Genomic DNA, 25,601 nt, shown 5'->3' on the forward strand with positions numbered 1-25,601 from the left:
TTATGATAGTTGAGGTCAGATGTTAGATTTCCTGAGACATTTTTATCATGGAGAACCAAAATTCAGGACAGAATTGAAATTCACAGAGGATTGTAGCAAAATTGCAGGGCACACGCTGAAATCTCATGAGGGTTAGAATACCACTGGTTACATCACACATATTGCAACAGGGGTTAGGTTCGTGGTTCAGGTAGGAGTGGTTTGCAGTGTATTATATAACAAGTTTTCCATATGTGCAGCCAGAGGAACTTTGTGTCTCTCATTTCCCTGACACTGATGTGCTTAACTCAAGATATTTCAGTCAATTCTCAACAGGCTGTATAGAAACAGCGGGTGGAAAAACAACAGCTGCCATTTTGAATCTCCAACCATGTGGCTCGATGATGTTTTCCTGAGTTTGGACGTCAGGGGGATACTTTTGTTTATGTTTTCCTTCCTTTTGATAGCCGACTTCATTAGGAACCGGAAACCAGCAAGCTTTCCTCCAGGACCGAAGGCTCTCCCCTTTGTGGGGAACATCTTAAGTTTGGACACCAAACATCCTCACGTTTATTTCAGCAAGGTATGGATTATGAAGACATAATTTATGAAAGTAGTTTAACTCGAAGGCTTGAAAATAAGGCAAACTTATGCTTATAAAAAGTTCTTGTGAGCTTTTATATGAAAATGTTTTCTGAGGTTGTGCATACTTTCAGTAATTACAAATTAAGCAAAGAAACAAGAAGATATCATTTGTAGCAGCTTGATTGCCTTCAATTATGTATTGTTAAATTCAGGATCTTAAGAAAACTCTTAAACAGTTTATTAGAAAAAAGCAAATTTAAACCACGTTAACAAAATTTTGAATGAAGCTCTATATGTACACAGTTAATGACACCATGTGGTTGAACTGTAAAAAATAAGATAAAATAAAATATAGCAGTTTTAATACTGTTCATTTTCCGTCCACAGTTGGCTGACATCTACGGAAACGTCTTCAGCTTGCGCCTTGGCAGGCAGTCTGTGGTGTTTGTGAGCGGCCACAAGATGGTGAAAGAGGCCATCGTGGGACAAGCTGAGAACTTTGTGGATCGGCCATTAAATGCAGTCTTAGAGAGGTTTTACACTGAGCCCTCAGGTGTGAAATCAGTTTCTATTTCTCAGTGCACAGTATATAAAATGCTGGGCTTTATAAACTTAAGGGCTGATGTTTACAACTCTGTGGACTTATTATTTAGGTGGTCTTTTTGCAAGCAATGGAGAGATATGGAAGAAACAGAGACGTTTTGCTTTATCTACTTTACGCACCTTTGGTCTGGGCAAAAACACCCTGGAGCTCAGCATCTGTGAGGAGGTCCGACACCTGCAGGAGGAAATGGAGAGTGAGAAAGGTGGGTTAGATACAATGTAAAGGTCACTTTACTGATATTAATGTGCAAGGCTGTTTTTTTTTAAATATGTATATTCTTCAAAACTCCTCTTCAGGTAAACCCTTCAGCCCAGCAGGCCTCTTTAACAATGCCGTCTCCAACATTGTTTGCAACCTTGTTATGGGAAAAAGATTTGACTACAATGACCACATGTTTCAGACGATGCTGAAGTGCATGTCTGAAGGTGTTAGGCTTGAAGGAAGCATATGGGGTCAGGTAAGCCTGTTAGCTCTGAATGAAGCTGCTCTGTATCACTGATTCTGACGGGTGAGATTTTTATCATGACGGGTTGGTTGTTTTATCATTTCTGTCAATACAAACAGCTTTATGACGCATTTCCTCAAGTGATGAAATATCTGCCAGGTCCTCACAACAAAATCTTTAGCAGTTATAACTCAGTAAGAGAGCTCCTTCTTGAGGAAATCCAAAAGCACAAGAAGGATCTGGATCCCAGCAACCCCAGAGACTACATCGACACTTTCCTCATTGAAATGGAGAACGTAGGTAGACCATCCACCACTGAAGCTGTTTCACTTTAACCAAAACTATTTCTGTCGAGGATTGAATCATTAACCAACGTGTTTATATGTTGTTGCAGCACAAAGACTCTAACCTGGGCTTCACAGAGAGCAACCTGGCTTTCTGCTCTTTCGACCTCTTGGTGGCAGGAACAGAAACAACAGCGACCACATTGCTTTGGGCTTTGCTTTACCTAACAAAATACCCTGAAGTTCAAGGTGAGTGACTTTCTACAGCGGGTTTCAAAAGTAACAACACACCTTGAATGTCTCACATTTTGTCACATAGCGACCACAAACTTTAGAGACACAATGTGTTGGACCAACATAATTTGCATCACTGAAAATGACATTTAAAAATAATCAGATAAATTACCGCAAAATAAAATTACTTTAGCAAAGGCAACGAGCCATTCATTTGATTCTGGTTTGTTGGAACCTGCATCTGAAAACAGCAGGACCATAGATCTGCTGGACTAGGGTTATTATAGACCTCTGCTAAATATAGAGGTCCATTAAACGTTTATTCTAATGAAAAAGCAACACAAAGACCAGGATACACACCAGAGAGGTTAGATATGCTGTTGTGGAGCAGTATTAACTTTTTTTCTTTTCTTTTTTACCATATTTTTACAACTGAACAAATAAAAGAAGCTAAGTATGACAGTATTTAAACATTTTCACTTGCTAAATCAAGTTCAGTAACTTAAAAACTGACCATTGCACACTGGTCAAAGAGCTGCACCACCAGGTAAAATCTGCTTGTCAAATGTAATGGCAAGATGCTGAAAATATTATTTCAGTCAAAAAGCTCTGCAGCGAGTTCAGTTGTGTCCACTCTCTCAATGATATGAATCAAAGTAAAACACATGCCTTGTTTTAAACGGAGAAAGGAAATCTCTCTCTCCAGTCAAAGCCCAATTCATCATATTTAAATCCTATCACAGAGAAAGTCCAGGCAGAGATTGATAGAGTGATCGGACAGAGTCGCCAGCCCTCCATGGCCGACAGACAGAACCTGCCGTACACTGATGCTGTGATCCATGAGATCCAGAGGATGGGGAACATTGTTCCACTGAACGGATTCAGGGTCGCTTCCAAGGATACAACTCTGGGTGGTTACTTCATACCAAAGGTAAATTTACTGAGCAGTAAATGGTTAATGTATTAAAAAGTGTTTTCGCATCAATGACTGACTGATACTTCGGATTTTTCAGGGCACACCTTTAATGCCCATGTTGACATCCGTCCTGTTTGACAAATCTGAATGGGAAACTCCAGACACCTTCAATCCCGGACATTTCCTGGATGCCAATGGGAAGTTTGTGAAGAGAGAAGCATTCCTACCGTTCTCTGCAGGTACAGCACTCTGATATTTATGACCTGTCATTGAGTTGTCACCATGACCAAAATGTTCTGCCGACAATGTCATGTAACCAATGTCAACCAATGTCAAACCAGCATGGTTTGGTTGCATGGGACGGGTCTGACTAAGATTAAAGGAAAGTTTTTAAAACCTATGATGAAAATTTTTTAGTGCTCCACCTAGGTTTTCCAAGAATAACATTATGAATAATAATCTCACTCTTCATATTAAAACATGGTGTGTATCTGTGTTTGCTCTGCAGGGAAACGTGTGTGTCTTGGTGAAGGCCTCGCTAAGATGGAGCTGTTCCTGTTCTTTGTTGGCTTACTGCAGAAGTTCACTTTCTCTGTTCCTGACGGAGTTGAATTGAGCACTGAAGGAATCACTGGGACGACACGAGTGCCTCATCCCTACAAGGTGTCTGCTAAGGCTCGCTGAGCTGAGGACTTTTTACCAGACTTGTTTCTGCTCATCAGAAAACTGACCATAATGATTTTGGCATAGCTGCTTGTTAAAAAAGCATGTTGAGTGAATTAATCACCATTAAAGGCATTATACTTTGCCCTGACTCCTAATAGGACCGAGCAAGAATTTGTCTTAAACAGTATCTCCCAAAAAACTAAATCTGAAAATGAAAATATTGTTTGCGAAATGTTTGCATCCTCCATTTTATTGAACAGAGTAAAAAGAACATACCAAATACAGAAATGTGTATATTTATACACAGGCTGAATGGATAAACTGTACTGTTGAGGAATTATTTCATAACAACTTTGTTTTGGCTTAATTAAGAGAGCACAATAAATCACTACAATTATGATGCTGTAATAGAACATTTCGGTTTTTATGGATGGAACTGATACTTTTTACCATTTATTTACTGATTATATCTGCTGTGTTTTTGTATTTCTTCAAGATATGTTTTTCCATTAAAGAAGTTTCAAGATAATGTTTAGATGTTTCCACAGCTTTGATAGAGACCTGAAGACATCTTGGGTATAATGCCAAGCCTGGCAATTGTCTTAAAGAACTGACATGTGTGGAATGTAGTTTGTACCCTTGTTAGACTCTGCACCCATGACTGACAAAGAAGAATTAGAAGTTTCTGCTGAAATCCTTATCGACTCTCTTTCCTGCCACAAAATCGTCCCCTCCAAGAGGTGAGGGATAGTTCATGAGGTGGGGGTGGGGGTTGTCTCTGTGGTCCATCTGGCAATAGAGCTCAGACTTTGGGTGGGTCTTTTCCTTGCTGTGACTATGTAACGATGTGATGTGACTGCGCTCAGGGCTCTTCTCCTGACTGCGTTCAGTGAGACGGGTCCTCGAATGCTTTTGCCTTCGAATAAAGAAACTTAAAGACAAAGATTAATCTTTCTCTTGTTATTGAAATGGCTTATCATTCTTTGATAAATGAAATTTCCATAATAATGCGATTATGGAAGTGAATGATTTTTTTTTTTCATTTTGCTGTTAATGTCAGAATAATAAACAGTCTAATTGTACAAATAAATATTTCTTACATGTAAAACAAAAAGCTTTCACTTTATCCACCCTTATTTTCAGTAACATTCACAAGCTTTTCATTCATGAGGTCTGTCAGTTTCCTCATCTATTCGACGTTTTACATAGAAGCACCTGCTGCTTCCTGTACTCTGATCAGAGGTCAACTCCTTCACTAGTACGACCTCATTAAGAAGAGCTAACAAGTTCTCAGTAAGGGTTAGGATGTGTACAACTCACCGAGCCTCAAAGGCGAAACCAGGTCTCAACGTGGCAAGGCAGGAAGATGCAAGGTGACAAACAAGAATAACATTCCATCCAATTTCCTTTGGCACAATGACAAGACAGAATTAGTGCAGTTCCTGGCAGACATGGTTCCTCAAATGCCTGCACTAAACTTGGTCAGTGTCACAAAAGGGCCTTCTGTCATCAGCACTCATGAAGCTGGTCTTCAGGGACTGGAGAACCAGGGGCTCTCGTGGGGAAGCTGACAGCTGCATTTTTGTGTATGCCAGATATGCTGCAAAACATTGGAGCGAAGCCATCATGATCAAGGCGAATAAATATGCCTTAATCATGATGACTTTGCACTGATAGGTGGTGTGATGGGGGGTTATCTCCAGCAGTCAATGGGTGAGAGGCAGAGTACAACCTCAGCAGATCATCAGTAATTAATTATTACTTCACATCATGGCTTTAAATCCACAAATATTTTACTTTGCTGACATCTGCTGGTTGGTTGAAGTAAAAATGGCAGACATACATGTCACTAAAAGAAATAAGAGAATATAGAGTTGAATGACCTGCAGTCTCTTATTCCGTTTCTGAAAATTCATGCTAAATGTTTGTACCACTGAAATATCATAAAACCCAAACAAAACCCAAATCCGTGAAACCCAGCTGGCCAAAGCAGATGCACATTACAAATGAGTGAGTAGACTGATTCAGTCACACACTTCACATTTACCAGACCTGGAGTCAGCAGAGTACCAGCCCATCTCAGAACCACGTGGACAGAAATCTTGATAAGCCTTCTTTCTTCCCTGCTCTCCTCACTGTGACAATGTGGCTCTGCAGCTTGTGTCAGTGGTTCAGTCTCAGATGGATGCTGATTTTGATTTTTGCGATCCTAATCGTCGTAAATTTGCTCAACAGAAAGGATCCGCCTCACTTTCCACCAGGACCGCCTGCACTTCCTTTTTTTGGGAACATCTTCAGCATTGAATCCAAGCAGCCTCATATTTACCTCACTAAGGTAAAAAAAAAAAAAAAAAAAAAGCAGCTGAAATAAGAAAATATTGGTAGTGCAGCATTTTAACACAATTGTTGCCTGACATAAAAATTGCAAATTTTCATAAAAGTCTACCATCTTACATTTTTAGAGATGTTTTACTTCAAAAATTGCAAAAAAAAAGAATTTATGCTTGGTCACAGTGTCAACAACAAATTGACTGCATTATTTTAGAGTCACATGCTCCACAATAGAACCCTTCTACTCTGATTCTGCAATCACAGCTTGCTGATGTTTATGGGAATGTGTTCTGCATACGTCTGGGAAGACACAAAACAGTGTTTTTGTCCGGGTGGAAGACGGTGAAAGAGGCGTTAGTAACACAGGCAGAAAACTTTGCAGACCGGCCTCACAGTCCAATGGCAACCAGGATTTACTCAGGAAACTCAGGTGAGTCAGGTTGGTCAGATTCAGAGCGTCAGGGCAACCAACACTTGAGGGATGTTCGATTTCTTTGCCTTTTCTAGGTGGTCTTTTCTTTAGCAATGGAAAGGTGTGGAGGAGACAACGGCGCTTTGCCATGGCCATGTTGCGTACCTTTGGTATGGCCAAGGGCTCCATGGAGAAGAACATCTGTCAGGAGAGTCGACACCTGCAGGAGGCCATGGAGAAGGAGGAAGGTTGACAGCAGCGGAAAACAGACCAGATTTTTGCACAGATAGCGTCTTGTATTTAAAGACTTCTGTCTTCTTACTAGGTAAATCCTTTGACCCGGTGCCACTTCTGAACAATGCTGTGTCCAACATCATCTGCCAGATTGTGTTTGGGAGAAGGTTTGACTACAGTGACCAGGACCTCCAGAGCATGCTGAGGAATCTGACAGACATGGCCTACCTGGAAGGCTCAATATGGGCCCTGGTAAGATACAGAGAAAGTTGCAGGGTGTACGTTAATGACAAAAAATGAAAAAGGAGATTCCCCTGAACAGATATTGGTGATTTTAACTCAAACAGCACTTTATTAATTCTACCAAGAATGAGAACAGCAAGCAGACATGTTCAGTCTAGTCTGATCCAATTAGATGGAGTCACTACCCACTTTTCCTGAGTTATGAAAAGTTTCTCACAGGGATTATGGGAATATTTCTGGCTCAGCATTAGGATGTTTGCAAAGAGTTTTGAAACATTGAAAATGGAGGAGTGCTTCATTCTTATCCAAACCCTCCTTAAATTCCAGTAGGGTGAGAAACAATCTGCCTCACATGAGCGCAACTGTTGCTGCAAAAGAAGATTACCGTAATATTTTCCCCAAATTGTACAAAGTATTAAAAGAAGCTATTCTCTAAAATTCCACTAATAGTGTAAAAGTCAGAAAGTAATAAACTTTTTTGCAGTCAGTACATTTTGATGCACTTATTTTTTCATCTCTTAACAGCTTTATGATGCTTTCCCAGCAATAATGAGACACTTGCCAGGGCCTCACAATGGCATCTTCAGCAGCTCCAGATCTCTGAAGGCATCCATCAGGAAAGAGATAGAAAGACACAAGCTGGATCTGGATCTAAGCAACCCACGAGATTACATCGACAACTTCCTTATAGAGGAAAGAGTATGGAACTCGCTTTGGTTCAACCAAAAGAAAAAAAAGGAAAAAAAAGGTTGTGAAATATCACATTTAAGACCTGACCGTGTATCTGTCTCTTCATTGTTGCTCAACAGCACAACAGAAAGCAGGATGTGGGATTTGTGGAAGAAAACCTGGTTCTGTGTTGTCTTGATCTGTTCTTGGCTGGCAGTGAAACTACTTCAAAGACGCTGCAGTGGGGACTTCTGTACCTTATAAAATATCCTCACATCCAGGGTGAGCTCAGATCAGAACCATGTTCACCAACAGATCAAATTACCAAAGGAAGACTACTGCATGTGGTCAGCAACTGGATTTGATTTGCTTTATAGACAAAGTCCAGGAAGAGATAGACAAAGTGGTCGGACAGAGCCGCCGGCCCACCATGGCAGACAGATCCAACATGCCCTACACTGATGCTGTTATCCATGAGATCCAAAGGATGGGAAACATTGTTCCCCTCAACGCACTCAGGATGGCTGCCAGGGACACAGTGCTGAGCGGTTACTTCATACCAAAGGTGTGTCTGATCATCCCCCCGAACACGTCTGCAGGATCTCACATTTGAATGTTTTAAACAAGCAAGAGTCTGAAGCAACAGCAGATGACTTTGCAAAAGCCACAGAAAATTCTCACGGTGATTTTATCTGCCACAAAGAATAGTAAAATCAATATGTTACCGTGTACTTTAGTTGCTCTAGTTGTAAAGTCTTCAGGATCAAACATTTCCTTATATTCTGGGAATTACCATTTGATACTTGACATTAGCAAATTTCTGAAAAAAAAGTATCTTCACAAAACTTTCTATATTTGGATTTTTTTTCTATCATTTCCTTCTGCAACCAGTATTTGAGTGATTCTTTTCAAGCCCATTTCCAGATTTTAAGTGTTGTAATCCGTCATTTAAATGGTTAGTTTTTTTTATTTTATTTTGATATCTAAAAGTTTATATTCAGATTTAAAAGTTTGGAACACCTACTTAACCTCATCACTCAAACTTCCCACCTGAGTAGGTTTTTGTAGTGAAAACTCCCAAATCAGGATTTAAAAAAAATATTCCATTTACCTTTGAGGCCTTTCTGTTTTTTATTGTTTGTAAAGGACAATGTAACTGACCAACAATGTTCAGATACAGACAAAAACACTTCACACATTATGTAAAAAATTATATCTAATATATGAGCCCGTGACAGAATTATTTTCCCAGTTTCCTGTCTTTTTGGAAGGCATATGATTTTCTCCCTCTCTTGTCGTCTCATAAGTCTGTTTTCTTTCTTTCTTTCTTTGCAGGGGACGACTGTGATGCCTAACCTGACCTCTGTTCTTTTTGACAAGAACGAATGGGAAACCCCCGACAGTTTCAACCCCAAACACTTCCTGGATGAAGACGGCAGGTTCATAAAGAAGGAAGCATTTTTACCTTTCTCCGCCGGTAACAACTGCATTTAAGTGATAGTTCTGCACATAAACTTAGTTTGGAATTATGATTTTGAACAGGAAAGACACACTGGTAAAAATGATCTAAGAGGAAACAGAAACCATGCGTTTAAAGGATAGTGATGAGGGTACCTTTTTTCTCTTTTCAGGAAAGCGAGCGTGTCTCGGTGAAGGTCTGGCAAGGATGGAACTCTTCCTGTTTTTTGTCATCTTATTCCAGAAGTTTCACTTTTCCACTCCTGATGGCGCTGAGCTGAGTACAGAAGGGATAACTGGAGCTACACGCACACCACATCCATTCAAGATCTTTGCAAAATCCCGCTTTGACTTGAAGGTTACATGCGATAAAACATAAGCTGCAGGATGGACAACAGGCACTTTGCCAAAGTAACAGATCCATTTTCACAAATTGCAGAAACATCAGTGTTTTTAACCAGGCAATGTTGATGGATCTGACATTCTCCTTGTTCAGACAAATCTATATGTAATAATTTATCCGATTACCAACATTTATCCTAGTCAACCATCATCAATCTTCTCAAACTCATGTGACCCCATGATTTACTCACAAGGTTTTTGTTTTGAGAGCCTGTCGAATTGTGTTTATGATTGGATTCATTTCTGCATTTGTTTTTGTTAGTAGACTGATCCTGGATGATGTGATAATATAATCGCTTTCTTTTATTAGTCACGGGTTCCTTAATATAACCTACTGAGGATTGAGATTTGACTGAAAAAAAAAAAAAATAAACTGCAATTTTTGAAAAAGATTTTATTCAGCAAAAAAGCTATTAAATTTTCTAAAATTCATTAGACATTTCTTTAATAAGTTACACACAAACATTTAGCATTATGCAGGTTGCTGTGTACCTTCTACCTGATTGTACAGTCTATTTTATTAAATGACTATGCCTTTAAGTCAGCAATTTACAATAATAATTAGCTGCAAAGAAAGAGATTCAAGTGACATACATCCATTTACCACATGTGGCCGTATAACAGAACATCTTGTGCTGCTGACAATAAACAGAGAAAAGGCAGTAAAGAGACTGCTAAACCTGAACAGCTTACAATGTCTTGTAAAGGAATTCACACACCTTCTAAAAACACAAATTACAATGAATTTTTTTGGGATGTTTTGTGACACACAATATGAAGTGTAAGGAATAAGGATTATAGGATTTTGTCTAAGTGGGACAAGCATTTTGTATTGACTCTGCATTTATAATTGAGATCACAGTGAAAGATGGTTCGACAAAGAATTGACCGAGGACTGAATACATAAGCACTCCCCACTTTTCAGATATTTGTAAAGAACTTTATAATAGTCCATCTTCAAAAGGTCACCATAAAATCCGCGTGTGTCTGCTGCGCATCAAAACTAAATATTTTTGCAGGGTGGTGGATATTTAACTATATGGTGTCAGACTGATCACTTTTAGCGCAAAAGACAATAAGTGCTTTTCAAAATGTTCTTTTAATCAGCATCCTAAAAGAAAACATTGACATGTATTAAAAGTTTTAGTGTTACAATTTGCAGGAGCTTTAAAAGTGTTCGACCTGGATGTGATGGCTGCATGAAAAGCTGGTGTTGAATCATTCATTTCTGTATCAGTAACATATTTATTGACTTAAAGAATCAACACACACAGTAATCAAAAAGGTCCATCAGTTCCCATCGAGAGTATATAGAAAAGATAATGGACTATTCCCAGACCTCTTATTGCAGCACCTCAAGTGTTAATTAGAGTTAATATGACTTAATTTGTTTCAACAGAATTTGAAACTATAAACTTTTCAATTATAGGACAAATAGAAAACTACAAGTGTTTGTTTAATGCTTTGAAATCCTTGGTGGCCGGCACCAGATATGGCTGGATCAACACTATTCATGCTGTTGGATTACACCACACCTTTTAAAGTGTCCCCACTGTGACGTACATGTACATTTCTTAAATATTTGTACAATCATTTCATTTGATTAGATTTCAGAGATTCAAGTCACCATTTAAACTAAAGCTAAAATAGCAGGCCTCTTTTCCACAAGGATTTTCCCCTTTTACTTCTGACCTTACCACAATACAAGGAGAGCTATGTTATAAAAGCTAAATATGAGGATGGAAAAGAAAAACAAAACAATCACAAGGCAGAGAGGATAGTTGTTGCAAATCTACATCTAGCTTTGGCTTGTGAGGTCAACTCGGGGTAATGTCTCTGCAAGGTTGTCCTTCAGGCTAATGTACAGCAGGGTATAATAACACAACCTCTGCTTTGACCTGGGATGGGTCTGATAAGTTCTCACTGATCACACGCAGTCTGACCCTCCTCAAAGGCCGACAACAGATGCATTTAAGGTCACTTGAGTGCTTACACTGTTGTGTATTTTTGCCTAGTTTAATCAATGTGAGGTGCTGTGACACTGTCTATTTGGAGGTAGTGGCAGGCACGCTGGCGGAAGCGGCCCTGCGTGGGGCGTTTGAGACTTGCCGCTGCTGCGTCAGGAAGGACTGGCCGGGGGGGAACATGGCGGCAGCGCGGCCTCCGAGACGAGATTCCATGGCCAACTTCTGAAAGTGCAAACTCTAATAGCACAGAAACCAGGGGTAAATTGTAGTCATTGATTTAAAGAAAACTGAAAATGTCATTAGTAGAGATGTACCGATCATAATTAGCCAAGTCTGTCTCTTTGGAGAACAATACCACCAGAAGTCCTAAAAACAGTACCGTAATCAACACTTTTACCGAGCATACCTTCGGTAAGCAATCATTCATTATCTTAATGCGAAGGCAACATCACATGTGAGAGCAGTCGCCAGGAAAGAATGGAAAACAAAAATACCTTTGTTAGAAAAATTATCCTCCTGTTCATTTACTTATGAGTTTATTTTACAAGTTATGTTTTCATATTATTCTTTTTATATTATTATTCTCATATTATTATTCTGTTTTATGTTTACTTAACTTCTCTTTCTTTTGTAGTACTTTATTAATCTTTTGTAGTATATTATTACCTTTGTTTAGGATGTTTGCCTGGAAGCTAAAAACGTTAAAACATTCATGTGTTATTTGCTCCATGTGTAACTGATTAGTTGTGGTCAGCCACATGCCCTTGTATGGGCATGTCCACAGAAGGTTCCAGAACGTAAAGATCGTTGGTCAATTCTCTGTGTGACTGTGTGAAGAAGCCCAACCTCCTTTTTCTATACAATAAAGAGAAATGCAAAGAAAGATCTGGCAGAATTGATTCCAGACAGTGTTTGACAGCGATTCTTCGCATCTGCTTTCAATTCTCCTGTTCTGCAGAAAAGTAACCTCTGTCTTTGGCTGATTCTTTGCAGGTTAGGACAAAAATAAACCTATCAACCTTCTTCGCTGATTGATAGCCGGCTTTAACAAAGGCAACATATAAAAACATAGACGGTGTTCAGCTGGGGGAAAAAAACAGCACTAAATGCAACGACAGCCTCCTGGTTTCTGCTTATGTGGCGTTAATAGCTTAGTGATTTAAATACTTCTTATTCTGAGTTGTTCTGAATGTCTAGTGTCAGATAAAACTGTTAGCTTCTACCACTAAAAGGATTTATTTATTTTCAACAAGCTACATCAAAGCAACTTCATGTTATCTGCTGAAAGTTTAGCTCTCACTCGCAGTATTAGTAAACTTGACACCTTGCGACATGCATTAGAAACATTTTCCTTTTATGCAGCTTTTATTCCTCAGTGCTTCCTTTAACTTTATTTATTTACATCCCACCGATAGAGAACTGAATATAGTTAACCAAATCTTCTCGCAGAAACAACACCCAGATTGAAGACGGTTGTTGACAGCATGATATTTTAGTGACTATTACGGTGCATTTACTGTTCAGTATAAAGTTAGACATTTTATTTTGACCGTTTGTTATTGAATCGCTACTGATTAGTATTATGGTTGGTTGTGAGATGCTGCATTATTTTGGTTTTGCATGAAACTAGCTGTTTATTAACAAGATCGCTACTGATTAGTATTATGGTTGGTTGTGAGATGCTGCATTATTTTGGTTTTGCATGAAACTAGCTGTTTATTAACAAGATCAACCTTGTCCAGTGTCAGAAACTAGATCCCAAACAGAAACATGTTACAACTCTGTCAATGTCTGCAAAAAGAATCTAAGCATTGTGTTTTTTTATGCTGCAATCCAAGTCTGATAGTGTTTTAAAGTTCTCTCAATCACTTCAGTAAATGCCACCACTGTGAAATGTGAATAGTATGCATTTTTAATTAAAGCTGTAACAACTCACTTTGTTATACCAGGCTGTAACAATCAGCTTCTCCTCATACTCTCTTAGCCTGGCCTGCTCACATTGACGCTAAGAAGAAAAAAACATATTCAGCTTCACAATTAATGAATGCTATACTCAAATTGTTTGCAAACTCATACTAGAATCAATTAAATAAAGCTGCAATTACTTCAAGGTTGAGAATCTGTTTGTCCCGATCTGCCAGCTGGCTTCTGAGAGCCTGGATCTCAGCGGTGGCAGGATTCAGCTTGGGGTCCAAGGCTCGAATTACCTTCAAGGCAAAAGTAAGGGTCAAGATGAAAATACTGATAAGTAACTTCATTTCACCCCACATTTAAGAGTTACCAATGTTAAATTAATTTAACTCACATTGCGAGCCTTCTCCAGATACATCTTGTATCTTTCTTCCATGGCCCGCATGTCGTCATCCTTCTTTTTCAGAGCAGCCATCAGCTCATCCACTTTCAAAGCTGAGAAGCAACAAGTCAGTTTTCTATTACATGTTGAAAGCACAACTGCATTAAAACTTTTAAACCATACATGTCTGGGTGTGGTCAGGCTGAAGGTCCTCCAGAAGCTCTTTCTTCTTCATGATTTCATCCTGAGCCTCGTTCAGCTGGGACCTGAGGAAAAACAAGTGATCCACTTCCACCTACTGGAGAACATAAGCTTGTATTTCTATCTGAGAGCAAACTCACTTACATGTGAGCATCCAGTTTCCTCTTCAGATTTGACTGAAAATGAAAAAGATATGTCAAAACTGAACATAACATCCTGGATGAAGCCTCTCTATTGAAGGCTCTTCCTCATTTTTCATGTCCATATCACATACTTTGTCAAACTCAAATGTCTAATTATGCAAGTAAGTAATTGAGCCTAAGTAACTAAATACACAAACTACTCAAATAGCAGGTAATTCAGTACTCAAGTGAGTAAGTAACAAGTACGTAAGCAAATTAACCAAATACTTAAATTAGTAACTAGGAACTTAAGTAATTAAGTCACTAAGTAATTGAGTAACAAAGGGAGTGAAAACGTATTTGTCAAGAAGGAAGAAATTAAATATTTTCCACTCCCTGATCTCTCTCACTCAATTATCATTTTTTCCAGTCCGGCTTCAGACTACATTGTAACTCTGTTTTTTGCTGACAGAGCATGTTTGCACCCTCACATCATCTGGTTTGGCAGCCTGACTCTGCAGAGCCTTCTGCAGATCTTCCACCTGCTGCTGCAGCTCACCGATGCGCTCTAGGCTCAATCTGAAGATGAAGCAGCAAACAGAAAAACATCAACATGCAGAAAGAGAATCAACACAAAGGAGCACAAATGCAGCACACCTGTTCTCTGTGTCCAGTTTGCTGTGAGTCTTCTCAGCTTCCTCCAGCTGGGTCTGCAGGGTGGCAATCTTCTCCTGCTCATATTCCTCCTGCTGCACTCTCAGCAACTTGTTCTCATGCTGCAGTCTGATGACCTTTTCTCTAAATAACCACGACAGTCAGTAATCACACACAACATTGTAGCAGAAAGAATACAAATGGATACGATGAAGCAGTAAAATACTACCTGTACTCAATGGGAATTAATTCAGCTGCCAGGTTTTCATGGCTGGGGCTGCCAGAGGGAAGCATCCCTAAGTACAAAAAGGTACAGCGATGTGAAAAAAAAGTATTTACTCCCTTACAATTTTCTTCTGGTTTTGCTTCTTTTTTTTATTGCCATACTTATATTTTCCAACCAGACAAAGATAACATCACAGAAAATGCAGTTTTCTAACAATTTAAGTCATTAAGGAAGAACAAGATAATAAAATTAACTTCCTTGCCCTCTAAACCTAATTAGTTGTTGTTGTCAGGCTGATTATTTGTTTATTTGAAACATGTTTGAGTGACAAAAAAAGAAATCAGTGTGAGGATAAATCATTTCCACAGTACTTTAGGTAGTAAATAAAAGCATCATTAATTGATTGATGAAGTACCTGATTGTGAGAGCTGGTCCTGTTGAGCCTGAGTGCATCGCAGCTCCTCGTTGATTTCCTTCAGAGAATCTCGTTCAATGATGATACGCTAACGGTGTAAAGTTTTTTTTTTTTTTTTTTAAAAAGGTAAAGGTGTTAAGCAAAGCCAATGTATAGTACATATTAATGGTGAAATGTTATAAGATGTTGAACCTCTTTTTCTTTCAACACAGTTTCATGCTTCTCTTCCAACTTTTTCATCTCAAACGCCATGATGTCTGCGCGTCTGGTTTCCTCTGACAACTTATTGTGGAGGTCTTGGACCTTTTGAAACAAAAAAACAAATCTGTTTCTAGGGCTGAAACAATTAATAAGATGAATCGATTATTGAAATGATCGTCAACTAATTAAGTAATTGATTAATTGTTAACTAGAGCATACAAACTCAAAAAAAGATAATTTGCTGAAAGAATATTAGAATATTAGCAGATGTTAAGCCAAAACTGTCCAAAAAATATAAACATTTTGCATTTAAGATGAAAATCTTCTTTGTAAACATTATAGTATAATACAATCTTGAATAAAAATGCTTAAGAGGCTAAATAAAAAATTTGCAAAGTGTGTCAATTTATTATCAGATTGTGAGAATAGTGAATAGAATAATCAATTACTAAAATAATCGTTAGTTGCAGCCCTATATGCTTGGTACTAAACACATTCTCCAAATGCAAATTATATGACATATAATCAAAAAATGATATGTAATCTTGCAATAAGAGTAAGCTCTTTACTTGTCTTTTGTAGGACTCCAGCTGTGCGCGGGCAGCGTTTGCTTTGCGCAGCTCCTCCTCCAGAGTGACGCTGTTTTGCATGTAGATCATGTTATTCTCCTCCAACAGCTTCACCTGCCGCTTTAGGTCACCGAGATTCTCCAGCTTACGCTTGTAGGTTTCCACTGATGCCTCCAGGATCACCACTCTGTCTGAGCAGTTCCTGAAGAAAATCAACACAATTATTTCCAGTAAATAAGTCAAATGTTGCAGTGAGACTGAAGTGTCGTTTGTAGTACTAGTTTGCAAAAGGATTTATACTCTTTGGACTTTTACAAACATTGATGTGTTTGCTGGAATTCTCTTACAAGCACTGTAAAATGGAAGTGAAGGCCAATTTCATTCAACCTACTTATTGTTTACTGAGGTAGAGTATTAGGGTGACACATAGATCAACGTATTTAGGAGTGAATAGAAGCTAGAAAAGTTAAACTACAGTTTAGAAATCAGTGTTGTACAGATATTAACTTTATTATAAATGACAAAAAGAACAACTTTGGAAGCATTTGTTTAACACCAACCTCAGAACATCCAGTTCGTCTTTGAGAGCCCGTGATTCCTCTGCCAAACTGGTAAGCTCATCGTTACGATGCTGAAGTTCAACCAGCTGCTTCTCCAGCTCCTCACAGTGGATCCGGTAGTCATCCTTGGCAGCTTCCAGCCTAGAGGTAGCACACGCACACACATGAGCATTTGGTCTTCGCTGCAAATACACAGCTGAGAAGCATTTAAAGCCACAGTTAACAACCTGAAGTTCTCTTCCTGCAGAGTCTCCAGTTGCTGCTGAAGCTGACTGTGTTTCCTGCCTGATGGCGTGCTGGGGTCATCGAATGTGTCCAACTGGCTGGCTCGGTCTGTTAGGACATCGTTCTCGGCCAGAAGGCTGTTGCGTTCCTCTAGGAGGGCGGCCACCTGACCAGGAACAAAAATGTCAGTGCAGCTCTCATTAGGAGTTTTATGTTGATGTGGATTAAAGTAAGCAGAAAGGAGCTGCAGTGTTAAAGTTCCTGCAGGTCAATAACAGCATGCAGAGCAGAAAAGTTACATCTGAGAATTAAAAGAGACAGAAGAAACAAAACACAACTCCAATGTATGGCTTAGCTGTAAAGTTTCTCATTGTTGAATCTGAAACATTGATCTGAGAGGCAAGTCAGGTTTCAGATGTTCTGGCTTCTTTTGTGACCCTCTGGATGAGTTGCTGATCCACTTGTGGAGTAATTTAAGAAGGTCAGCCACTCCGGTGAAGGTTCACCACCATTCTAAGTTTATTCATTTGTGGATACGCCCTGTAAATGGCTGTACAGCCTTTTGTTTTCCATCCATTATTGAATTTCTGTGGTTCTGGGTGTTGCTTTTTAGACCTTTTAGTCTGCTTCATGTTGTCACACAGGCCCAAGTTATTTCTTGACTCTAAAGGTTTCGTCGTAGTCCCGTGTGGGTGGGGCTAACAAAACCGAACTTAGCTTTCTTGGTTGAACACAGTTAACTGATTGACCAAGGTCAGCAATTATTTGTTCATGTAAGACCAAGTTGGTTTATGCAGTTTTTTCCATTCTGTAAATATCTCTTATTTTCTAAAGATTTACACATAAAAAAATTTAAATGAGTAAGGGAGAAATACTTTTTCACAGCACTGTACTAATAGACTGAATTAGGAAGACTAAAACCATTGCCCAATTTTAAAGTTATGTTATTAAGACAATACCCCTAAAACACACATATGGACATAAAATAGTCATGTTTAATGTAGCTTGACTTCACATTTCAAGGATTTCTGAGCATGCTTTCCCCTAAAGAAGAGGACAAACGGCTAGCAAAGTTCCCATTGAAATACTGGAATATTGCAAAAATTACTAAACAAGCTTTGCATATCTCATCAGAACCCTGTTTGAGCCCTCTGTTAGCAAAGTTAGAGCAAACATTCGAGTAGCTGGTTTAGATTGGTTTAGTTCCCGTCTCCCCGACGATAAGCTGCACTTTACTTACCTCTCTGCCCAGAGACCCAAGCAAGGCAGGAAATTGACCAAATCAATCTGCTGAGAATCGAGGTAAACAGTTGATCAGTCCCTGTGTTATACGTGGTCTCCCTGCACACTAGCAGTGGTAGTGCTAGTGGTAGTGCAGGCTGGATGCCACAGTGGAGCCAGCACAACCCAGACTGAGTCCACAGTCATTCTGCCACAGCAGCTCCAGACAATGGAGCCAAGCATTACAGAGAGTTGCAAAACTTTGGGTTACACTGTACCAAAGGCATGCATGTCTGAACACAGACAAAGTTAAAATCTGCAAACTAATGAGATGTTCTAGAGTCCACTTTGGGAAAAAAAAACAAAAAACTTATTGCCAAGTGCTTTATGAAGAACTTTATGTCTGAACAGAATGAGGTTGTGCACGAGCTTTATATTCACCTGTAAGTCAAGCTCCTGACAGCGTTGGGCTAAGGCTTCCTTGTCTGACATGAGTTCAGAAAGGTCTGCCAGGAGTTTTTTCACCTGGACACATGATTGAGAAACAGAATTACAATGAAAAATTAAAAAAACATTAGAAAACACACTTCTCAAATGTCAAATATCAGAGCTATTTCAATTTAATTTATTTATACAGCACCATTCGAGACAGATGTCATCTCAAAGCATTTTATAAGAAAAACAACCTTTCCACATCCTCGGTCATGCGTCATCCACAACTTCATTTTATTTTGGTTTTATGAAGACTTACACAAAGTAGCAAAAGCTGAAGTATAAAAGAAATTATATTCGTTTTCTTTTTAAAATAATTGTAAAACATTTATATTCAGACTTCTGAATGAATAACTCATAAAACTGGAGTTCGACTGGGCCATTGTAACACATGGATATAATTTAATGTGAATCATTCCAGTAAATCTCTGGCTGTATGTTTAGGATTGTCATCCTCCTGAAAGTTGAACCTCCTTCCCAGTATCTTGTGCATCCTCTAAAAGGTTTTCAAGTTGGCTCTATCCATCTTCTGATCAACTGTGAACAGCTGGGAATGGCATAGTGGGGTTTTGTGCATTGTTAGTTTCAGTCCACATAATGGTGTTTTGCATGAAGACGGAGGTCATCTGACCAGAGGATGTTCTTCTGCATACTTCCTGTGTCACCAGTATTGCTTGTGACCAGCTACAAACCCGACACCTTCAGGCTTTTTTTACCCTAACAATAGGTTTGTTTTGCACTCTTCTAAAAAGGCCAGTTTACGGAGAACATAAGTAGGACTTGTCTTGTCAACACATTCATCCACCTAGGGATCTCTGCAGCTTCTGGAGAGTTACCTTTGCTGCTTGAATGATTAATTCAAGCAGCAAAGGCTCAGTCTGTCAGTTTATGTGGACAGTAATGTATTGGGGGAATTGCATTTGTGTTTTTCCATGTTCAGATGAAGTATGGAAAATGTGATCTGTAGATTCTGTATTACAGTTTGTGATACTTTGTGACAAAGTGTGAAACGTATCAATGAGTTCCAATACTTTTGAAATTCACTGCAGCTCTTGTTACATTCTTTTACAGCAAAACATTGAACATTGTTGATTATGAAATGTCAATTAGTGAAGAATGACTTTACATTACACAATAAAAAAGAAGACAAAATGACAGAATAATTACTGACCTGCTGTTCTGGGTCCCCTGACAGCTCTGTTCCTAATGCTGCTGAATTATCCTTTTTCATGAGCTGATGAGGAAAATGTCATCAGGTTATTAGATATAAGCAACAGAAGAGCTGCAAAACATCAGCCTAGTTAAACCAGGGTGGTGACAAAATATCACTAAGGAACATAGAAAACCTAATTATGATGATATTCTACATTTCAAAATAATAATAATAAAAAAGAATAAATGTGTAGTATGGTCACTAAAAGTTTTGGCAGACATGAACATTAGAGCTGGATGATAAAACAAAAACATGAAATATAAAATGATGTTTGTGAACAGAATGATAACAATGACACATAAATAGGTAACCGGGTTTAATGTCCTGCGACAGACTGGCGACCTGTCCAGGGTGACCCCGCCTCTCGCCCGGAACTTTAGCTGGAGATAGGCACCAGCACCTCCCGACCCCACTAGGGACAAGGGTGTACAGAAAATGGATGGATGGGTGGATGGTTTAATGTCTTTCTGCTTTGGGTTCACAGCAAAGACAGAGGCCAGATAATGACTGGTCTATCCAGCTCTTTCCACAACAACTTCTGCATCTAGCACCTTTCAAAGACTTTTTCAGACATTAAAACAAGGTGCCAATTTTAACTAGAATTGTCTGTAAAATCTAATTTAAATGAGAGAGAAACTTAACGAACCAACCTCCTGGATAGCTTTCATGACCACATGCTGCACAGACTCCTCCATGGTCATAATTATCTGAATGTACTCTGCCAACAGAGGAGAACATCTTCTCAACAAGAGGACTTTTTGCTTTTACTTCAGATAGACTTATAGAATATAAGCAACTATATTTATATAACATCTGTTCCAACCGTAAAGCAGTAACAAACCTTGTTGCTGCTCACATCTGACAGCACAGCCCAGTATGAGCTGCAGCAACCTTCCCATCTCCACCGGCTCTGCGTGCTCTGCCACCCGTGAGACATCCGGCAAAGGGAAGTATGAAATGTCCTGAGCGATGACCTGGTGATACACAGGCATAAATAAAACCCTTATTTATGCCTTTATATACCTTATAAAACCTTTATAGACAAAACACTTCCTAAATTGCCAAATAAAAACCAATATAAAACCACTACTGCAGGAAGCCAGGGGGAATCTATGGACTTCATACCTCATTATAATAATCGACCACCTTCTGAAGGATCTTCTTCAGATTGTTCATCTGAGAGGAGAGAGATTTGAAAATATGATCAGCTTCAAATGTATCAAAAAGACCAATTGCCAACTAAGGCTCCAAAATGCAACATGCAATAATGTTGGTGAAAGTCACTATATGAATATGACTTGCTATAAATAATAAAAAAATGTTACTCAACATCGTTAGTCTCAACATTCTGGGTTAATTCCGAACATGCAATTTTTTAATGACTTCACCACCACTTTACCTTCTAAAACAATTTTTTGCTGCATTAAAGAATAAGCATCAAATACGTTACCAACATAGAATCAGAATCCATGTTACTTAAATTATTGGCTAAAATTTACTGCAGACAAACCAGTTCTTTTCCATTTTAGTATTGCATGCAATGATAGTTTTGATCATAAATTTGCATTGAACTGTGCAGTGCTACATCATACACCTATTTAAGTAACAGTATACTAAATTAAACCAACAGAAGCAGTTTTTCCAACTGCCTCTGTTGGAAAAACTTAATTTTAACAATAAGAAACTGGTAAAAACTTTAACTCTACTTCATAAATTTTACTTGATCTCATAAGCAGATCCCTCTATTATAATTTTTACTTTTGTTTTTCTTTTTGCTGTAATATACCCTTTCTTACATGTATTTGATTGTATTTCTGACACTTTTTGTTATAAAAACAGTATAACTGAAAAAGTACACATTGTTTTATTTTACCAATGTATATATATTTATTTAACTTTTGTTTTTTTAGTTAATTCATTCTGCTTTAAATATTTCAAGACTTTAACATCAACACTGTCAATGTATGTAGTTATTCCTTCTTATTTTTTTTTATATATTTTGATATTTGTCATTGAGTTAATGATCCTATGTATGTTCATGTTATTTGTTTGAAATAAAGTTTAAAAAAAAAAAAAAAAGAATAAACAAATAACTGTATTCTAATTGTAAAGACAAACACACTCCAGGTAAAATCCATATTTGCCACAGAAATATTTACAAAGCTAAATAAAGAAGGAGGAATAGAAAACACACACTTACAAGCTAAAATCTGCCTTCTAATCATCATCATGACTGTTTTGTTAGATCGTCAACATAATCTAATCCTAATATTATTATAATTAATCCCACACTTGAATCACAATAAATCTATTCAATGCAGGTTAAAAACAGCAACAAAGGAGCAGGTTTGTGGTCAGCATTAAATGAAATGTGGAGCAACCAGTGCATTCAGTCAGAGAGGGCCAATGCTACACAGTGAGGATGTGTCTTTATACCTTCAGTCTCCAGTTGTCCTCAACATCTGTTTTGATACGGCTCGTCCATGCTTCGTTGAACCACGTGGGGTCTCTGCACCACAAGCAGTGGAAAGAAAAAATAGTTGAACTGCATGTAACATCTTTTAGAAAAACGGAAAATTCATTTTTCTTTTCAATGACAGTAATTTATCACTAGGTAAGGCCAACGTTTGACTACTGATCTGTAAGATTACATGCCTGAAGCAACTACAGTATACTCACTGGCATAGTTGGAAAGTGGTTTCACAAAACTAAATAAAAAATAAATAAAAACAGCAACAAAAAAAAAGTACATTTAATTCAAATGGGGGAAAAAACTTTTTTTTAAAGTCTCCAGGTAATAATTCCCCCTTTTTTAACAACTAGTCATTTGTTTAATCATTGGGCATTGCACAAAATGTTTTTATGGGGTTTTTTTTTTTTACAGATATACCACCTATTTTCTTAATACATGTGATTTCTTACATCTGATGAAGTGCCTGTGACATTGCTGCTCCTGTGGTGAGCTCCTCCACGGTGCTGCAAGGTGCTGGAGTGTTGAATGTCTGCAGCTGTGAGGAAAAACACAAGATCGTTATGATCATAGTAGTGTAGCCTAATTTATCATCCATCATTCATTCTACTATTGAGAAATTTAGAATTGTCCTTGGGAAAATTTCTAATAGTAAGAAATACACAAAAAACTAAATGTGAAAAGAGGTGTCTAGTATCCTGCAACTTTTATAGTATTAGAACTTGTAGAAGAGTGCAACTTTCAGATTGTTTTAAACCCATCTGTTTTTTAATTGCTCATTAAAGAAATACCAGATCTTTTAATAAATTTTACAGACATACCTAGTGAAAATAAAAATAGAAACATGATCTAGGGATACATAATATATTGGTTTCACCATCAGTATTAGGTATTGTTTGTCATTTTTATCAACTGAGCCAAAGTTTATTTCCATATTGTTGTCGTTTGTGTATGTGTTACAGGATGTGGTTGGTCCTGTAGTATTTATTTGGCAATGTACAGTGATAGTGATGCAGTGCAGGACTATAGGATGTTTAACTGAAGCATCACAGAAGTAATGTCAGTGGTGTGGTCGTCTGCAATTTTAATATCATATTTTTATATAAGTACATCCCCAGTAAGATCTAATAAATCTACATGAGATCAACATACTTAAACAATACTAGGTACTCTCCTGGTTTTTGAGTTATAAAGCCACATTTAATAAGTTACATAGCTTTTTTTCCCCTTTTAATTCCAGGAGCACAAAAAAAATCTCCTGATTAATTCAATTAGCTGTATGACTACAGAAAGGGAATTTTTTAATTGATTTTCAGTCTTAGTCCACTCAACTTTCTATATTTATTTCAAACACTTTTAATGTAACTTTTATTTATTAACAATATTCTTTTATTTTATGCTTTTATGTGTAATGATTATGTATTTGTTGGGTTATGGCACGTTCAGCGCTCCATAATTGACATCTTTGCATATGTTGAATGCTAACTGTAACATGCAGCAGGCTGTAGTTCCTTACCCTGTTGCAACTCTTTGTACCGGTTGACTTGGTGTTGCTACGGTAACTATGCCTTTCAAGCTAACGCTAAGCGCTAAAAATTTTTTATCAGTTTATTGTAGACCACATAGGATAGTATTAGCCGTGTCTTCTAACATAACTTCTTTATTTTCACTCGGCTAGCTTTCCGCAGAGCCCTACCACCTACACCACACAGGTGACAAAAATACCGCAGTCCTTTAAGCTTCACTTGACCAAATACACTCACCCATATTATCAGGCTTTCCACCAGCGCTGTTTCACTGTCTTCCATTTGCTTCCCTTTTTGGTTTTCTAAAAAAAAAAAAAAACGTAAAAAATTATCCTCCACCTGTGTCAACGAAGCTCTTCCGCTCTGTCCCGCTGCATTTGACCTCACCTGCTGCCAAAGGTAAACTGCCAACGAAAGATACGTAGCTCGAGAGCGAACCAGGACGCTTTACGCTACGAAATCACGTAAAGTGTTGGTGAATGACGCTGCTGCTAAGCTACTTGGCGTTCAGTTGCTCGCGGGAGGACTGTTTATGATGCCAAAGACTTGACCAATCAGCATTCAGTTCAGATATGATTGACAACTATTTATAATGTTCCAGCCAATGAAAGTGCAGCACTGGAATTCCGAACACGCCTTTGTGATTAAGAAGCGATTAAAGCGTTTTACCCTGCTTTCACTGATCAAACGACTTTTCACTCGTTTATTGTACTAAAGGGAAATTTCTAACTTACCCATTTTCAGGATGAAATAACCTCTAAAAATAAGAAATACTAACACGGGAATAATTACAATTTAAATACACGTCAAAAACAAGTTATCACAAAGAAATGTTTTATTTATCTAAAACAGGAAGATTAAAAACTCTGATATATTTATAGAACAGTATTTCATTTATTTATTACATCAGCAAAAATATTTTATTGAAGTTTGATTTGTGCTTGACAGTGTTTATTTGAAATAAACCCCCATCCATAGAGTTAGTAGAGGTTGGAGAAGCTCATTGGTTAAAGCTGAGAAAACTAAAACTTTGGGAATGTTAATCCATTTAGCTGTAGATTATGTTATGGGATATCAGCACTGTTCCCTGGCAGCCTCAAAATTTCCCTAACAATGCAGTATTTTGTGACAGGCAATAGTGTGTTATGCTGCATAATCACATTATTGAACAATAAATTCAGATCAAGTTGATTTTAATTGTAAAGCAAATAGTTTATATGAAAGCAAGACTGGGTTTCTAAAAGTAATAAAGACAATTGAATTGAATACATTTAAATCTGAAAATGCAGCTGGGTCCATTAAATAATCAGAAAGGCAGATGCATGCTGAGACAAAAAAAAAACCCTCAAAATTTTTTAAACCAAACAACGAGGTTTAAGGTCTGAGGAAAAACAGAATAATTAGTCTCAAAAAGGTGAATGCATGTCAGCTGCTGCTATGGAAGAAGTCTTCTTAGATCCATCCAACTCCTCAGATCTGGCCTATTCGCTTAACAACGAAGACAGTAGGACTAAATTAGCCTTGTTTTATTTTTATTAAGACAAAGCAAGAAACTCATAAACAGGACATTTTAAGGGCTGAGTTTAAAACATTTCAGTAGCTAAATTAAGGAAGCTCTAGTCACTTCTCTAACAGTACCACTTCATTTTAAGATAAATATGCCAAAGTTTGAAACAAACTACCCAAACTTCTAATTGCTCATACTTTGACATCTTTCTCTGTGTTGGTATTGTCGCTTTATGTTATGGTTTACAAAATGATATCACCAGAAAATTACTGAATGT

The 25,601-nt window shown here is 38.0% G+C and overlaps 3 protein-coding genes across 4 annotated transcripts; 2 read left to right on the forward strand and 1 right to left on the reverse strand.

Moving 5' to 3' along the window:
* The first annotated feature begins 241 nt into the window (after nucleotides 1-241).
* Nucleotides 242-4,662, forward strand: LOC116725639 (cytochrome P450 2J6-like). The gene is made up of 9 exons (XM_032571839.1): nucleotides 242-562; nucleotides 952-1,117; nucleotides 1,218-1,370; nucleotides 1,465-1,625; nucleotides 1,733-1,909; nucleotides 2,008-2,146; nucleotides 2,875-3,062; nucleotides 3,145-3,286; nucleotides 3,556-4,662. Exons 1-9 carry the CDS (start codon nucleotides 371-373, stop codon nucleotides 3,729-3,731), a joined length of 1,494 nt encoding a protein of 497 aa, XP_032427730.1. The 5' UTR covers nucleotides 242-370; the 3' UTR covers nucleotides 3,732-4,662.
* A 1,126-nt stretch (nucleotides 4,663-5,788) lies between these two features.
* Nucleotides 5,789-10,100, forward strand: LOC116725630 (cytochrome P450 2J6-like). Its single transcript, XM_032571830.1, has 9 exons — nucleotides 5,789-6,048; nucleotides 6,309-6,474; nucleotides 6,552-6,704; nucleotides 6,782-6,942; nucleotides 7,459-7,632; nucleotides 7,743-7,884; nucleotides 7,980-8,167; nucleotides 8,938-9,079; nucleotides 9,234-10,100. Exons 1-9 carry the CDS (start codon nucleotides 5,857-5,859, stop codon nucleotides 9,437-9,439), a joined length of 1,524 nt encoding a protein of 507 aa, XP_032427721.1. The 5' UTR covers nucleotides 5,789-5,856; the 3' UTR covers nucleotides 9,440-10,100.
* Nucleotides 9,842-24,288, reverse strand: hook1 (hook microtubule-tethering protein 1). 2 transcript variants are annotated; one of them, XM_032571828.1, is made up of 23 exons: nucleotides 24,205-24,288; nucleotides 24,055-24,119; nucleotides 22,744-22,829; nucleotides 22,258-22,330; nucleotides 20,947-20,997; nucleotides 20,663-20,795; nucleotides 20,472-20,539; nucleotides 19,780-19,842; nucleotides 18,558-18,641; nucleotides 16,898-17,061; nucleotides 16,671-16,811; nucleotides 16,111-16,312; nucleotides 15,533-15,643; nucleotides 15,341-15,428; nucleotides 14,929-14,995; nucleotides 14,703-14,843; nucleotides 14,537-14,624; nucleotides 14,068-14,099; nucleotides 13,906-13,988; nucleotides 13,735-13,835; nucleotides 13,535-13,636; nucleotides 13,366-13,434; nucleotides 9,842-11,666 (listed from the first exon to the last, which is right to left on the reverse strand). In XM_032571828.1, the coding sequence occupies exons 2-23, from the start codon at nucleotides 24,097-24,099 to the stop codon at nucleotides 11,508-11,510; spliced, it is 2,151 nt and encodes a 716-aa protein (XP_032427719.1). In that variant the 5' UTR covers nucleotides 24,100-24,119; nucleotides 24,205-24,288; the 3' UTR covers nucleotides 9,842-11,507. The 2 variants fall into 2 exon arrangements, with proteins under 2 accessions (XP_032427719.1, XP_032427718.1); XM_032571827.1 differs by lacking the exon at nucleotides 24,205-24,288 and having other exon boundaries at nucleotides 24,055-24,198.
* Between the last annotated feature and the right edge of the window lie 1,313 nt (nucleotides 24,289-25,601).

This window comes from Xiphophorus hellerii, chromosome 9, assembly GCF_003331165.1.
Source record: "Xiphophorus hellerii strain 12219 chromosome 9, Xiphophorus_hellerii-4.1, whole genome shotgun sequence".
NCBI lineage: Eukaryota > Metazoa > Chordata > Actinopteri > Cyprinodontiformes > Poeciliidae > Xiphophorus > Xiphophorus hellerii.